The following is a 16,930-nucleotide window of genomic DNA, read 5'->3' on the forward strand; positions in this document are numbered from 1 at the left end:
CTGGCACTTATTGTACGCACTTATTGTATGTCGTACTTAGTTATAGTACTTAGTTGTGTAGCATCTTATCCTAGCTATCTTTGTTGTCTAGGGGGAATGGGTTAACTTAACGTCTTAACTATGTGCTTGACACTTGGTTCGATGAACATCCTCACTGTACTGACAGCGATATTTTGTTGTTTCACCTTCTTCTGACAAATGTACTTATAGTAAGTCGCTTGGATAAAAGCGTTAGGGTGCTAATTTCCCTGAATGTGAATCTAAATGTAAACGCCGTCTCCGGGCCTCCTCAGAGCCGCCAGTGAAGCTGGCCTCTACCAGGGGGGGCTCTGGCGAGAGGCTGGAGGGCATCTCCGGGGAGCCACTGGTCCTGGAGGTCCAGGTGTCCCGCCTCGGTGCCGTGGTCCGCTGGCTGCTGGACGGACTGGAGATCCAGGAGAGCGCCAACGTCACCATTGCTGAAGACGGGCTGATCCGTCGCCTGACACTCCTCTCCCCAGCCCCAGGGGATTCTGGGAAATACACCTGCGACGCCGTTGACAACGTGATGGACTTCCCGGTCAACATTACAGGTGAAACCAAACTGAAAGCTGTTATTGCTATGGCTACTACTATATTACAATATAATAATAACATAATAACATAGTCATTTGTAAAATAGTTGAGAAAACATTTAACATTCTTTAGGAGGGATAGCGTAGCGTCTGTCTTGTAGTACTGACAATTGTGAACTGATATTGTATCTATATCTTTATTAAAGAGTATCTTGTTCCATCTCCATTTTTTGTTTATAAGTTAAATTTCATTAATTCAATAATTATATTCATATACACAACATATTAACTCATAGTTATCATAATATACGCTATTTCCCTATTCAGTGTATTGTTTACTGACATATTAATTATTACATTTTATAATACCTCTTAAATGTATTCATTAGTGGTTAAGCTAATATTAGCATCTCTCCTATTGAGTCTGTTGTCTACTGACATTAGAATTATTATATTAAAAATAAAAAGTACATTTATTAATGAAAGCAGACTTTCAGCTTCCCTCCCATTGATCCATATTATTTGTATAAATATGAACTTTTCTGGCCTATCTCCTGACCTGAGTGGTTCCCCGTCCCCAGAGGCCCCGGTGAGGATCCTGAAGAAGGTGGAGATGAAGCGGGAGCTGATGTTCACTGTCTCCGACGACATGGAGCTGGAGTGCGAGCTCTCGCGGGCCGACGCCGTCACCACCTGGTACAAAGATGGCCGCCGCGTGGAGGACGACGAGCGCTTCTGCCAGGAGGAGGAAGGGGCCTTCCGCTCGCTGGTGATCCTCAGCGCAGAGCTGGCCGACGGCGGGGAGTACGTCCTGGACGTGGTCGACGACACTGTCACCTTCCTGGTGACCGTGGAGGGTAAACCTGATCTATGTTCATAATCTTGATGTTCATTTTAATGTCACCAAACTTTACCTTCTTTCAGGTCATGTCAATGTAAAAGTTATGTCAATTTCAAGTGCTGGTAAACATCTGGCAAACCCCAAACTGACCTGGACCTCCTGTGCCCCCCCCTGCCCAGAGCCGCGGGTCGCCATCGTGGGGAACTCGGACGTGGCCGACTACCAGGAGATGGTCTCCGGGGAGGACCTGATCCTGGCCTGCGAGGTGTCCCGGGCCAACGCGCCTGTCCAGTGGTACTGCAACGAGCGGCAGCTGACCGGCGACGAACGCACCGTCATCCAGACCTCCGGCACACTGCGCAAGATCATCGTCTCCAACGTCCAGGCGGCTGACTCCGGGAAGTATGTGTGCGACGCCATGGATGACAAGATGGTCAGCATCGTGCGGATCCAAGGTAGCCCCCCGGAGTCAAACGTGTGTGTGTGTGTGTGTATACTCAGAAATGTTAGCGTTTTGATCTCAAGGTTGGAAGCTCTCATCCTCCTCTCATCCTCATCTTCAAACTGCTTATCCGGGGTCGGGTCACGGGTTCAAAGCTGCATTGAGGAATCATTGGTTACACAAGCTAGAGCAGCTAGTTTTTTCGTTTGTTTCTGTGTTTCTGTGTGTGTGTCTATAAATGCCAGTGGAGTCCTTCCCTCCATTGTATTGTTATTTAACGTTAATTTAATGTTTTTAAACGGGATTTCTTTTTTGTAAAGTACTATGAACGGCCTCGAGTTCGAAGGGTTGACGTAGAAATCGCCCTTCAAACCAACTGGTTAAACCAGCTTGACATGACCAAACTAAACGTGCTGCCTGTTCCTCCGGTGCAGAGCCTCCGGTCACCTTCGTGGACAAGAAGGAGGATGTGGTGTTGACGGGCTACGAGGCCGAAAGTGTCTCCCTGACCGGGGTGGTCTCCAAGGAGACGGCCGCGGTGCGCTGGCTCCGGGACTGGACCAGCGTCGAGGGCGAGCGCTTCCACCACGCCGTGGACGGGAACACGCGCACACTGACCATCGAACCGCTGCGGCGCTCGGACGCTGGGGAGTACACCTGCGACGTCGGCTTGGACCAGATCCACTTCAGCCTACTGGTCAAAGGTAAGTCCTCCTCACGGACCAGATCCACTTCAGCCTGCTTGTCAAAGGTAGGTCCTCCTCACGGACCAGATCCACTTCAGCCTGCTTGTCAAAGGTAGGTCCTCCTCACGGACCAGATCCACTTCAGCCTGCTGGTCAAAGGTTTGTCCTCCTCACGGACCAGATCCACCTCAGCCTGCTGGTCAAAGGTAGGTCCTCCTCAAGGACCAGATCCACTTCAGCCGGCTGGTCAAAGGTAGGTCCCGGGGGATCGCTAGCAGGACTGTTCATTATTTACCAGCAGAACCCGTTTGTTATGGTTGACTAGTTTATGCTGGTTTGTGATAGCTATGGTCTGGGTCAATCTGGGACTGCTCAGTATTTACTAGCATTGGTGGAACCTTTCTCTGTTATGGTTTGATCATTTATGATGGTCAATGTCGGAGGCCATGTTCGCCCCAGTGTTTGTTTTGATTATTTAGGTCAGAGTCAGTATTGGACTAAGAAAAATGAACCGTCTGCTAGAGATGGGCGATATGGCCTAAAATCCATATTGCGATATACATTGCAGCCTCTTGCGATAATGTCATAAAATAACCGTTTCAGAACAGGTTACATAGACCCTAAGGAAAGCCAAACTGCTAAATGTATTTAAAAAAAAGAGAAATATAGTATGTCATTTCGAGAACATTTATTGTGAAACACTGTAATCATACAACATAATGTTGCAGATAAATAAAATTAGTATTGGGTTTCTTTCCTTTAGTGCAAACCATTCTAAAAGGCACTACACTTAGTTTAAGTCCTTGGTTCTTAAATGCCACCCAAGATGCAGAGAACAGGAAAAACGGGTGTCTTTCTAGATAAGGAACACTGTACTGACAATTAGGGATGGGCATGATTAATTGATGATCGATCATTGATTGTTAAGATTTTCGTCGATTACGTGATATTTTTAACCATCAAAAGGAGGTTGACCCAGCTGGAGAGGTGGTCTCGGAGACGTTGCTCAACATGGAGCAAAGAGGAGACGGAACGTCTCGATATTTGGGTCCGATATCCAAAAGACATTCCGTCTCCTCTTTGCTCCATGTTGAGCCACCACCCGACGGTCCGACAAAAGCAAGTAAAAAGTATGCTGGAAAACATAACTTAAAAATGCCGATGCATTTAACACATTCCGAGTCAGGATGAGGGAGAAGGAGTTGGACCAGTCCGCAGATCAATGTATATCACGCTGGATATCCATGATTGTTGACTTTCACCGGTGCTTCCCCCCCCCCCCCCTTTTTCTTTAACGCTTTACAACGCCCCAGACCTTTTTGTCCAATGATTTAACCCATTCAGACCGGATCACGCATCTGTGCGTGTTTACCTTTACGACCGGATTGCGCATCAATGCGTGTTTACCATTAACCCATTTGTACCTGCTGCGCGGAGCAACATTGTATCTACTAGATACAATGTTGCGCCGCACAGCAGCCGTACAAATGGGTTAACGTTCTTTGCACACATGCAGGTTTGTTGACGAATTCTGGCACTGTTGCGAAAATTGCAATGTGAAAAGGAATTGCACCAAACCAAAAATTAAACATTGTATTTTGCGTCATCACCATGCATTATCGCGATAGAGCGATAGAATTACAATCTCTATCGTAGGCCATTTCTTTATCGTTTATATCGTATATCGTTTATATCGCGCATTACTACCGTCTGCTTATTTCATTGATCTCCCTCTCTGCTCCTTTGAGTTGGACGTATCGATTTTTCAGGCACCAAAAATATGTTTTGATCACTATTGGCCCATTTAAAATAAAAAATTCAACAACACATTGCAATGGTTAAAGGAGACAAAGCAAACATAGTATTTGAGCTCCAGAAAACATGTTTTTTGAAGCTGTTTGCTGGAAATAGCTTTTAGGAAAAGAAACCTCGCCTACCGCTATTCCCTTCTGTTTCAGTCTCTTCAGAATGCGCTGTTTCTGGTGTCTGTAGCTTTAATGTAAATGAGCTGCTTCCCATTGACCAATGAGCTGTCAGACTGAACCACAGCATGGAGGTGAAGAGATTGTTGCCCTTTTCCGGACTCCTGGAGCTCTATATCTATAAAATACAATATTTATAATAATAATAATAATAATAATAATAATAATAATAATAATAATAATAATAATATTATAGGTATTTATGGTATTTATATAATATTATATCTAATATCATGGCCAAAAGCTATGTGTGCCTCGGATGATATTATGAATCATAAAGACTGCGTCTGACGTATCTGGTACTTCCACAACAAGTAAAGACTCGTTGTGGGGGATATCTCGGCCATGGTTGAGAAGAATTGGGGGAAAGGAACTTTGGCCTTGATTCTCTGAAGTCCATGAACCGCGACATGAAGGAGAAAGGGATTGTACTCCGGGAGCTGAGCTGCCGGAGCTGCCCCGCGCCGGAGCTGCCCCGCGCCAGAGCTGCTCGTCTGCTGGTCCACAAAATCTTAGCTATGCTCTGATTGGAGGGGAGTGGGGAAGTGGGAGGTAATATTCAACTGTGCCCCCTTCCTACCTAGGAGGGGGCGCCGAAACTGACTCGCTCGTTTGGTAACTGTAGGCGGGGTACTTTCAGATATGCATATCTCACTCAAAAAATCATGTACAGACTTTTTTCAAAATTTGAATTCGTGTGGGAGCACCAGAGACCCAAAACAACACCCCAAATCCCAGGAAAAACATTGTTTTCATAATATGTCCCCTTTAAAGACGTGAGACCTTGAGACCTCAACCGATTTAAGAGTGTTTCCTAAAACAAGTAAAACAAGCACAAACACAAAGCCAGTATCTGTATATCTGTATATAGACACAGTCCAGACCCTCGGGTCTCTCCCCACTCCCTGACCGATGGACCCTGACCCCTTTCCCTCCCCAGGAATGAGGATCAAGTTCCTGACGCCGCTGCGAGACACGGTGGCGCACGCTGACGGCATGGTCACCCTGCGCTGCGAGGTGTGCCGGCCCAAGGCCGACGTCCAGTGGCTGAGGAACGGCGTGGAGGTGGTGCCGGGCCGGCGGTTCTCCGTGCGGGCCGATGGGATGGAGCGCAGCCTGACCATCCACCGGCTCACCGCCGAGGACGCCGGGGAGTACGTCTGCGAGTCCCTGGACGACCGCACCGTCGCCACCCTCACCGTGGAAAGTAAGCAGTGGTCAGAGTCTGATGGAGGGGTTCCCCTAGAGCTGCCCGTCTTGGCTGAAGGGGGGTCCCACTGAGGCTCCCACTAGGGTAGTGGGGAAGGGTTTTAATCCATTGTGTGCAACTTTCCCGTTTAATTAGTATGATTTGATTTAGTTGACGTTGTGGGCCACCAGATGTTAATGGTTGTTTAGATGAACATTGAACCAGGTGAAGTCAGGGTGTTAATATCTTCTAACAGACGTGGAACACTTTCAGAAAACAAGATATTAGAGCTTCTCCCTGAAGGTTGTTTAATGTTGCATAGTTAGTGGAACACATGACGGATGAAATAAGACTTTTTTGTACTCGACCAATAACATTCAGCTCCCTTCTGATCCTCCTCCTCCTTATCATTCTATTCCTCCTCCATGTCCTTCTCCTCCTCCTACTCCTCCTCATTCTTCTGCTCCTTGTCCTTCTTCTCCACTTCCTTCCCCTCCCTCTCCTCATCCTCCCCCTCATTCTGCTCCTCCTCCTCCATGTCCTCCCCCTCCTCCCCCTCCAACTCCTCCCCCCCCCCCCTCATTCTGCTCCTCCTCCTCCTCCACCTCCCAGTGCCGCGGGTGGTGGAGTTCCTCACGGAGCTCCACAACACCACGGTGCTGGAGGGCGAGGACGCCACCTTCAAGTGCGTGGTGTCCCCCGAGGACGTGCAGCTGGTCTGGCTCATGGACAACGAGGCCATCGCCGCCGGCGACCGCTTCCAGGCCAGCAGCAACGGCCTTTGCCACACCCTGGTGATCAAGAAGTGTCAGATCCTGGACAACTCGCGCATCACGGCGGAGGCGGAGGGTGTGATGAGCAGGGCCAGCCTCAAAGTGCAGGGTGAGGGGGGGGGGGGGGGGAATGGATGGGTGGGGAGGAGCCACGTTCGCTGTGTGTGGTTCAGAATTTAACTTGGGCTGAATCAGCGCTGTATTAGTGCTGAATCAGTGCTTAATTAGTGCTAAATTAGTACTGAAACGATGTGTTGTGTGAAGTCGATTAGCCTATTACCTGATGAATGGATGGATGGAGCAGCCAAATGCTTTTTAGCCATTTGGCCGCTTGAAAAGCTTCAGAAATCAAAATAGTTGGTTTCGGATAACATTGCAGAAGTCGCTTTTGTAGAAGACAAAGTGACAGTGCTGCACATGCTAGTGCTTCAGGTCCTCAATGTTGTCTCTCTCCCGCCCAGAGACACAGTGCCTCAGGGCTCTAATGTTGTCTCTCTCCCAGAGACACAGTACACGGTGTCTCAGGCCTTTAATGCTGTCTCTCTCCCGGCCCAGAGGCCCAGGTGATGTTCACCAGGCGGATGGAGGCTGTGATGGGGGAGGAGTTTGGCGAGGCGGTCCTGGAGACGGAGGTGAGCCTGGACACGGGTGAGGTGCAGTGGATGCGTCAGGGCGTGGTCATCCAGCCGGGACTCCGGCACGCGCTGGCGCAAGATGGACGCACACGGCGCCTGACGGTCCGCAACCTGAGCCTGGCGGACCGCGGCACGTATCGCTGCGAGACGCTGCACGACCGCACGCAGGTCAAGCTCAACGTGGAGCGTGAGTCGGAGGCACACTATGGCTTACAGGCTGGAACGCACATTTAGCATTGGAATTTAGCTATAGCATTTAGTAAATGCACTAGCTATAGCATTAAGCCATAGCATTCAGGATTAGCAATGCCATTTAGCAAGAGAATTTAGGTATAGCATGTAGCAAGATCATTTAGGTATACCATTGCGCTTTTTCTCGCAAGCGCAATGGCCTCGTTTGGTGGTAAGCAATAACCTTCAGCAGTAGCCTTCAGTAATAGCATTTAGCTGTAGCATTTAGCTGTAGCATTTAGCTATATAGCTATTCACTTACTGCACTTACTTTAGGTTCAGACTGTATCTCCTCAGTATTAATTCTCGATAGAACACAATGCCGAGGCTGCTACGAATAACTGAGCTCGCCACTGTTTGCCAAAAAACAAGGTGTTGAAATGCTGTTATGCTGTAATACAATATTGAGGTCATTTTTTTGTTCGTCCCCTTTTAAACCATCACCTGTCTATTAGTACTATGTCCAGATTACACACACGCACACACACAAACACACCATGTATTAGCCGTTACAAGCCGTTTTGGAAATCGGCCCCTTATGACATCACAGGCGGGCGTGTCCACCTAGATGTGTGCAGGATAGATCAGTCTACCAGCCTACCCAGTAGGACTGTAGCAAACGTTGCTCATTTATCCGTCACACATCCAGGTGGACACCCCCACCTGTGATGTCATAAGGGGCAGATTTCCAAAACGGCTTGTAACGGCTAATCACACCACACCTGGTGGCATGTCATGGGACCTTTAAGCATCTTGCAGTGAATTCTGATACATGGGGAGTGGGGGTTACGACATATTGCTCAAGGGGTCCTACAGGTCATCCACTGGGATTTGAACCCAGAATCCTTTAGCTGGGAGTAGGACCATATGATCCAGTCTTTGTGAATATAGTTTCCACTGCCATATATGGGCGGTCATCTACAAGGTCCAACACCTGTCACTGAACAACAACCTGTCCTCCGTCTTCCCCGTCAGCTCGTAAGATCTCTGTCCACAAGGCTCTGGGTGACCAGGAGACCTTTGAGCGGGAGACGGCGTCCTTTGAGGTGGAGCTGTCGCACGCCGACGTGGAGGGGGTGTGGCAGAAGGACGGCATCCGCGTCAAGCCAAACAACCAATGGCGCGTCAGCACCAACGGGCTGGTGCACGGCCTGACCCTTTCCAACCTGACGCTGGAGGACAGCGGCACCATCATGTTCTCAGGGGAGGGCGTCCGCACCTCCGCCCGGCTCACCGTCAAAGGTGAGGACCAATGGGAGCGCTGGGAACCAAGGAGGGAACCAATGAGAGGGCTGAGAACCAATGAGAGGGCTGAGAACCAATGAGGGAACCAATGAGAGCGCTGAGAACCAATGAGGGAACCAATGAGAGGGCTGAGAATCAATGAGAGAACCAATGACAGGGCTGAGAACCAATGAGAGGGCTGAGAACCAATTAGGGAACCAATGAGAGGGCTGAGGACCAATAAGAGGGCTGAGAATCAATGATAGGGCTGAGAACCAATGATAGGGCTGAGAACCAATGAGGAAACCAATGAGAGGGCTGAGAATCAATGAGAGAACCAATGAGAGGGCTGAGAACCAATGAAAGGGCTGAGAACCAATGATAGGGCTGAGAACAAATGAGAGAAGGAATAAAAGGGCTGAGAACCAATGAGAGAACCAATGAGAGGGCTGTGAACCAATAAGGGAACCAATGAGAGGGCTGAGAATAAATGAGAGAACCAATGAGAGGGCTGAGAACCAATGATAGGGCTGAGAACCAATGAGAGACAAAATGAGAATCAATGAGAGGGCTGAGAACCAATGAGAGGGCTGCGAACTGATGAGGGAACCAATGAGCGCTGAGAACCAATGAGGGAACCAATGAGATGGCTGAGAACCAATGAGAGGGCTGAGAACCAATGAGGGAACCAAAGAGAGGGCTGAGAACCAATCAGATGGCTGAGAATCAATGAGAGAACCAATGCGAGGGCTGAGAACCAATGAGGGAACCAATTAGAGGGCTGAGAACCAATGAGAGGGCTGAGAACCAATGAGGGAACCAATGAGAGGCCTGAGAACCAATGAGAAAACTTGGAACCATGAGAGAGCTGAGAACCAAGGTGCCACCCAATGAGAGGTCTAGGAACCCTTAACATAACAAACAGGAGAACCAATGAGAGAATAGAGAACCACGAAGTTACAACTTAAATAAAATCATAAAATACAAGAATATTAATAAAACAGTCAATGGAAAAGCATACAAAATAAACCTGTAAGGTCACTTTTCTATTGCAGCTCCATTGTAAATATATGAACAATAAAATTTCTCAAGAATAAAACCGAAGAGTACATCAATCCAGGGAACTTTCCTCTATGATTTTTTATTCTTGTTCAGTTTCCCACAATGAAGAAATCCCAAAAATACCAACACTGTTTAAATCCTGAATGCCTATAGATCTTGTTATGTTGACATAACATGGATGAACATGATTACCATCAGAGTGACAGTTTGGTGTTGAGGCTTACCTACCCTAGTTTCCTCTTTAACTTCGCTGCACATTACAAAGATTTGGAAACGCAAGTTGGAACTTGAGAGAGGGAAAGGGAACAGAGTGAAAAAAACAAAATCAGATAAGATAAGATGGTTGTTTATCACTCCCAGGTGGGAAAAGTGGGACAAATTGCCATTGAACCCTAAGATGTAGGAATGCTGTGGTAAAGCCTCCGAGTTCTTCCAGATGAGACACACTGACAGTGGTGGTGATTTACTGGCACCCGTTTGACGGATGTCTCCGATGCTCAACAGAGACGCCGGTGTCGTTGGTGAAGAAGCTGGCAGACGTCCGCGTGGAGGAGGGATCTCCGGTGCCCCTGGAGTGTGAGTTTTCCAGACAGAACGTGGAGGTCAAGTGGCTCAAGGTAAAGAATAACACCTAACCGTCTGCTGCCACCTGAAAGCAAAGCCGTTCTCCACCTGTGTGGCCTGGCCCCCACTAGGGGGCGCCAACAACATGCAGACCTCCTGATTTACGAGGGCAATCGTTAAGTTTATGGCCTAACTTATAAAAAAGCAGCCTAGGGCATTGTCATCTGCTCTTGAAGTGGGCTATTTTAACAGCAATATTTAGCTTTTTATTGGGACACAAAACCGGCAATGCATAAAATGTACTCGCTGTATTTTCCACCATTTTTTAAAAGAAGGATCCTTAAGGAAAATTGTTCCTGTTTGAGTTAGCTTTATTCTACCCACTCAATCCCCTAGACTTGGGGGTTGTAACAGTATCCAATAGTATTAAAGATATGGATAACGTGTTATTATGAATCAACCTTGCAATAGATTAATCTTATAATTTCCCACCTTGCTCCTTGTCAAAGGGAACATGATGGATCCAGGTTCTGTGTTTAAAGGAAGGATAGGGTAGTAGGGTTAAGGGTGTGCAACTAACCATAACCATACCAGAAGGGACTGGGTTTGTTCTCCAAAGTCTTCAAACAATCTGTAAGCTCCCATGTGCTCCTTAATGACGTGCATCTGAATTCACTGTAAGTCACTTTGGATAAAAGCCCTTACCCTAACCCTAAACCCTAAACTCTAACCCTAACAAAATAAACGTCCACCTCTGTTCCTGTCGACTAGGGTGAGGTGGATCTGAAGCCAGGGAAGAACTGCCGGATCTACTCAATGGGGAGGAAGAGGTACTGCCAGCTGCTGGAAGCCTCGCTGGCCGACGCCGGCACCTACCGCTGCGACGCCGGGGACATCGGCACCTCCTGCTGCCTGGAGGTCTACGGTAGGCAGGGCGGGGTTCGAGGCCTGTTGTGGGTGGAGGTGTCATTCAGTTCAATGACATGATGGTGAGCTTAGCGCTCCTGTCAAAGACGTGAACGTGATTTATAAATACAGTTTGTGAAAGTATTCCCTCTTTTTACCTGCCAGAATGGAAAGACAATTGCTGATTTACTATCTTTTACCTGCCAATAGTCCAATCTATCCACCACTGGCTGGTGTCAGGTGTTCATTTTGGAACAAGACAAATTCTTCCTTATAAATCGCATCTGCTTCCACCATTTTAATCCCTATCCACATCTTCCCGCTATGTCAACGTCCCAGTGGACGTTTGCACGTCCACTGGGACGTGCAAACGTGGCCCCCCCAGCATTATTTCAGTGCTGGGGGGGCCAAATGCGCGTGCATGGGTATATGCCAGTATTTAGACTAGCCAAAGCTGCAGGCTTGGTATTGGAGAAAAAAGAAAAGTGATGAAGGCAATGAGGACGAGGGGCGGTGACAAACATGCAGGAAGTGAGATTTTGGGTCTGACAGTCTGAGATGAGCAGTGTGATACTTTGATAACGGGGGGAATTCCCTGACATAAGTGCCGTGGTGGCTCCAGCTCTGAGATTGTTTTGACCAATTAATGATTTTGCCATAAGAAATAATGCTTTACAATCAATTGTCAGTCATGGCTGTGTTTAGGGCGTAACACGCAATAACCAACATTTCCCATCTCAACCTGGCGCAATGAACTTAACGAGGTGGTAGCCTATTTTAGGCTACATTCTCCGCAGAACAGAGCTACATGGTGAAATGAATGAAGCACAAAGGACCCAGCCTCCCTCACTTTAGCTTTAACCAAATAATTTATCCTTTTGTAGCCTAGAAAATGAAGGACATTTTCTTAGAAATCTGGGCTATAGCCAGGTGCTCATTTTTTGTTAATGCATGATGACAGCTCACCCACAGCAGCTCTTATTAGTTCGGAAAGTTTACGCTTTTCCACGTGTGACTTGACTAGTGTCAAAAACTACAATTTAATTTTTTAGTACATCTTTTGTAGTCCTATGTGCTCTGAAGGTTTCTGCTAGTCTGTGGCCAAACTATTTTCTGATAAAACACCATTTGCCAGTCACAAACAGTCTTCCCGACTGCGCGTCTTCCGTTCCCTATAATGCACTCGCTCCCGTATCAATCATCCACTCGGTCACTTGTTTCACCACTACTACCCCGACTATACCACCAGTAGCAATATTAGGCAAAATCATTACTAAGAAACGAAATCTTTATATTTTACACGAAAAGTTGGGTTGCCATTGGACTCACGGCCTCATAGGTTCCGGCGCCCCCTGCGTCCCACCGCAACCTGGAAGTGATCCGTAGTCGTTTGCTCAGTTAGTTCATAAACAAATGATAATGCACCATCAAATATCTACAGCATATGCATATCAGGCCAATCTGAGAGGGGTCCCGAACCCAAGGTAGCAAGAAACGCTGCTTAACCATCCTGCTCCCTCTCCCATGTGCACTCTCTCCTCTCTCCTTGTGCCCTCTCTCCTTGACCACTCTCTCTTCTCTCCTTGTTCCCTCTCACCTCTCTCCCTGTATACTCACTCCTCTCTCCTTTTGCCCCCTCCTCTCTCTCCTCTCTCCTTTTTCCCCCTCTCCTCTCTCCTCCCTCCTCTCTCCTTGTGCCCCCTCTCCTCTCTCCTTTGTCCTTGACCACTCTCTCCTCTCTTCTCTCTCCTCTGGATCAGAACATGCTATGGAGATCTTACAGGAGCTGGAGGACCTGTGCGTGGTGGAGGACCAGAACGCGGTCTTCATGTGCGAGGTGTCCCTGGAGCAGGTCGGCGGCGAGTGGTGGAAGGACGGCCACAAGATCCGGCCCACCAGCACCGTCAAGACCCGCACCGAAGGTCAGAATCCACCCTGAAGTTCAGAGCGGCGTCAGACCTTTAGGATCAACACCGGCCGAGCGGCTGAGAATCTCTTCTGGGACGATTAACACACATTATACGAAGCATAGTTTATATTATATTCATCTGTTTTTTTTTTATTAAATATGTATAAGCAATTATGCTATGAGGCTAATGTTATGCAGTCTAGAGGAAGTGTCCAGTCTGATATAATCAAATACATCTTCCATACAAATATATCATTCTATATTAGTGCACTTAGATCTTAGATATTTTGTGAATTGTTGTATGTTGTTGTGTCTTTTCATGTGAGTTCCCCTAAACAAACGTGTTCAACCCCTTATCAAATTATTCTCATCTAAACTATAAACAGTATAGATTTAAATTGAGGAATTAAAGGTTTGCAGGGTTCTAAGAAAATAAACAAGCTGAGTAAAGAAACCCCCCCCCCCCCCCCCCCCCCCCCACTCACCCAAGGGACGAAGCACTTCCTGTTGATCTGCAATGTCACCGCGGACGACTCGGGAGAGATCCGCTTCGTCGCCAAGGACGTGGAGTCCACCGCCTACCTGGAGGTTCAGGGTAGGTCCCAGAACCCATGGCCTAGTCTCGTGGAAGGGAGGCATGTACCTGTCGCTAGCGAGCTAGTCGTGTGTTTTGGGGGAGTGGCTTTGGAGGGAGGCCCGATTGGAGGGGGGTGGGATTATCGGTTTAAAGCAAACCAAGTTGTCTACCCTGGCTCTAACAAGCAGGTGAGAGCTAAAGGTTAGGTTGCAAACATTGGGGATCGAACCCTATGCCTTTTGGGCTAATAGTCATTAGTAGTTAATTAGTGTTTAGTCATTTATTTAGCGCTTCATTTTTTAAAGTGATTTCCTATGATTTACATTAAAGTTATTTAGCCGCAGATAGATCCCCAATGTCAATCAAGATGCCCCCTTACCCCTCCCTGCTCCCAATTACATGGATCTGAATTCAAGGCAACTACTTGGATAAATAAATTGAATTGTAGTAATAGGTAGGTCAAAAGTTTAAGTGGTGGACTTTGAGGATCAAACCAAGTACCAGTTTGGCCTGCTGGCAGTCAAACCGATTTTTTTGAGAAACAGTCAAGAAAGAAGTAATGGGTTTCTTTCATAGAACTTTTCTCGTAGACTCAAAACTTCCATCGAAACGTATCAGGAAGGAATCTATCCTAGTTCCCAGGAGTGGTGTATTTTCGCCGTGGGGCGACGCGCTACCTAACCACTGTCCCCCGTCCTCTCCTCTCTGACCCCCAGAGCTCCCGGTGTCCATCGTGAAGCCGCTGCGTGACCGCACAGCGCTGGAGAAGCACCGGGTCATCCTCGAGTGCACCGTGTCCACGCCGCGCGCAACCGCCGCCTGGTACCGCGGTGGCGTGGCGCTGGAGCCCAGCGAGCGGCTGGAGTTGCTGGCCGACGGCTGCTCGCACCGCCTGGTCATCCAACAGGTGGCGCTGGGGGACGAGGGCCGCTACCGCGTGGAGGTGGGCAAGCACAGCTCCGAGGCCCAGCTTCTGGTGGAAGGCACGTTTATTGTTGTTTTTATGCTTCCGTTTTTTTCTAGGGAAGACACTAGACAGGACCCTATGTGACCCAGACACATAGGATTCACATTACAAGTGTTATGGCAAATACACAAATACAAAAACTTAACCACTCTCACTTCATCACAACATTTTTCATTACTAGCTTCATTACTAAACTTACTTAGACCTTACATTTAGTAATTTGTGTTTCATAATCATTTCATATTGCATAAAAACATAATAGTTAATTTACAAACTAACCAGGATTAATTATTTAATTTCTAAATTAGTATAAAAACTTTGACGGGATCTTAAATGTAACCTAAACATAACTTTTTCTAACAAACTGTAAAATAAAAGTCTCTTAAAAAACTTCTGAGAGTACACGACAAAAACTAGGCAAACGATGCCCTCTGCTGTATGCAAAGACCCCTACATACAGACTCTTAAAGCCACGGACTGAACACCGTTACATAAGTGAATAAGTGTTAATTTGTGTGTATTTGGCCATCACAAAGCAAATAAAGAGCAGGGGGCTTTAGCAATTAATTTTGCCATGACAATTAACAACAAACACTAGAGGAACAGCCCGGCACTCTGGGAAAGGGCTTTCTGTCTGGGTTCCCTGACTCTAACGAGAACACTGATACCAATCTGACCTTTGAATGCACTAATCTGGAGAAAATCTGGGGTTCTAGCCAACGTGACAATAGAGGGGAGCGCGAGCAACGGCTTCCGTTGAAGCGAGTAGCATCCAGCTGCAGCCCCTTTTTTTTTCTCAGCAAGATATATCTATATCTTGGAGATATAGATATATAGATAGATAGATCTTCTCCAACGTATACCAATACATCAAACAGCTTCTCCAACACACAGCTCAATGTATTGCTTATCAATAGTATCTATCTATACAGCGATTAGTACATTGTTAGACACACAAAGAAAAAACCCGACCTGCCAAACCACAGTGCCATTGTCACACTACAATGCTGTTGCCACAACACAGTGCCCGGCTTCGGGGCTGCAGCTGGATGCTATTGGTTGAAGCGGGGGTTTTAATACAGCTCTGTTCTCATTGGCGGACCGCAGCCCAGGAGCTGGTGATGGTGCGGGAGCTGGAGGACGTGGAGGTGAGGGCCCCTGACGCAGCCTGCTTCCGCTGCGAGGTGTCGGTGGCCATCGACAAGCCGCCCGCCTGGACGCTGAACGGGGAGGTGCTGCAGTCCGGGCCCCTGGTGCGCGTGGAGAGCCAGGGCACGGTGCACAAGCTCACACTGAAGCGGACCGACGAGGACATGAGCGGCGCGGTGCGGTTCACCACCGGGAAGGCCCGCAGTAGCGCCACCCTGAGGGTCTGCCCGGAGTAGTGCCACCCTGAGGGACGGCCAGAGTAGGGCCACCCTGAGGGTCCGCCTGGAGTAGGGCCACCCTGAGGGTCCGCCTGGAGTAGGGCCACCCTGAGGGTCCGCCTGGAGTAGGGCCACCCTGAGGGTCCGCCTCGAGTAGGGCCACCCTGAGGGTCCGCCTGGAGTAGGGCCACCCTGAGGGTCCGCCTGGAGTAGCAGCGGGGAGACAGTGGGGGAAATTGAAAGTGAAAAAAACTTGTGGATGACGTGAAAAAGTGGAGGTGTGGCTGGTTGTTGTGGCTAGGAAGGGATGCCCATAGGATGACCTGGTTATTATTCAAGAAAAACTGGTAAAAGACGAAAGGTTTGAAGGTTTGGATTAAATGAAATACGATCTGAATGTGAAACACCATGAGAGGTTTGTTTTAAGTTAAACACCATCTGAATGCTAAACCTTAAAATACTATTCTAAATTATGCAATCAAAGTTCATCCCTGCCCTTTCTGTTTTTTACACGGATTGAATTTTTTGGGCCATTTAAAATGTTTCTAGTTGGCGTTTTCTGTATGTTCTTGTTTCATTTATTAGGGTTGGAAAATAAAATCGATACAAAAATATATATTTATATTCCATTACATGTGAGTGATGCTGTTTTTTGTAAAGGTTATTAGGGATTCTGTTAAAATGGATGTTTGCAAATTTAACAAATTCAGGCTGCTGTCGTGGAAAATAGCTTTTCAATAACCTTGTGCGACTTTTCAAACGTGAGCACTAAGATTTTGTGCACAGTAGATTCCACCAATGACACTCTGAACACTTTAGTACATTGTGTATAACAAACTTTGAAGACTGAGAAAGTAGTACCAAACGGGGAATTCAGAATTTAAAAAGCATTATTCCTACACGAATTAGTAAGCAATTCACATTCAGTTATATAAGATAATGACAGTTAATATCATTTATGAAGCATTCGGTGCTGATTAACAATCTTTACGTGTTAATGCTTTATAAACACTAAATGCTG

The 16,930-nt window shown here is 47.4% G+C and overlaps 1 protein-coding gene across 1 annotated transcript in view; it reads left to right on the forward strand.

The window, feature by feature from the left end:
- obsl1a (obscurin like cytoskeletal adaptor 1a) overlaps window positions 1–16,379 on the forward strand; it is a gene marked incomplete at its 5' end in the record, with an annotated part of 31,668 nt that extends 15,289 nt beyond the window's left edge. The window contains 14 exons of the mRNA XM_079734246.1: window positions 294–572; window positions 1,136–1,411; window positions 1,575–1,850; window positions 2,272–2,541; window positions 5,446–5,712; window positions 6,307–6,576; window positions 7,023–7,289; window positions 8,309–8,575; window positions 10,124–10,236; window positions 10,955–11,108; window positions 12,850–13,011; window positions 13,489–13,593; window positions 14,292–14,558; window positions 15,650–16,379. Of these exons, the coding sequence (XP_079590372.1) occupies window positions 294–572; window positions 1,136–1,411; window positions 1,575–1,850; window positions 2,272–2,541; window positions 5,446–5,712; window positions 6,307–6,576; window positions 7,023–7,289; window positions 8,309–8,575; window positions 10,124–10,236; window positions 10,955–11,108; window positions 12,850–13,011; window positions 13,489–13,593; window positions 14,292–14,558; window positions 15,650–15,927 (3,251 nt within the window). The 3' untranslated portion in view covers window positions 15,928–16,379. The remainder of the gene's footprint in view (window positions 1–293; window positions 573–1,135; window positions 1,412–1,574; window positions 1,851–2,271; window positions 2,542–5,445; window positions 5,713–6,306; window positions 6,577–7,022; window positions 7,290–8,308; window positions 8,576–10,123; window positions 10,237–10,954; window positions 11,109–12,849; window positions 13,012–13,488; window positions 13,594–14,291; window positions 14,559–15,649) is intronic.
- Window positions 16,380–16,930: the final 551 nt, after the last annotated feature.

The sequence above is a fragment of the Pollachius pollachius genome, assembly GCF_949987615.1.
Source record: "Pollachius pollachius genome assembly, chromosome: 4".
NCBI lineage: Eukaryota > Metazoa > Chordata > Actinopteri > Gadiformes > Gadidae > Pollachius > Pollachius pollachius.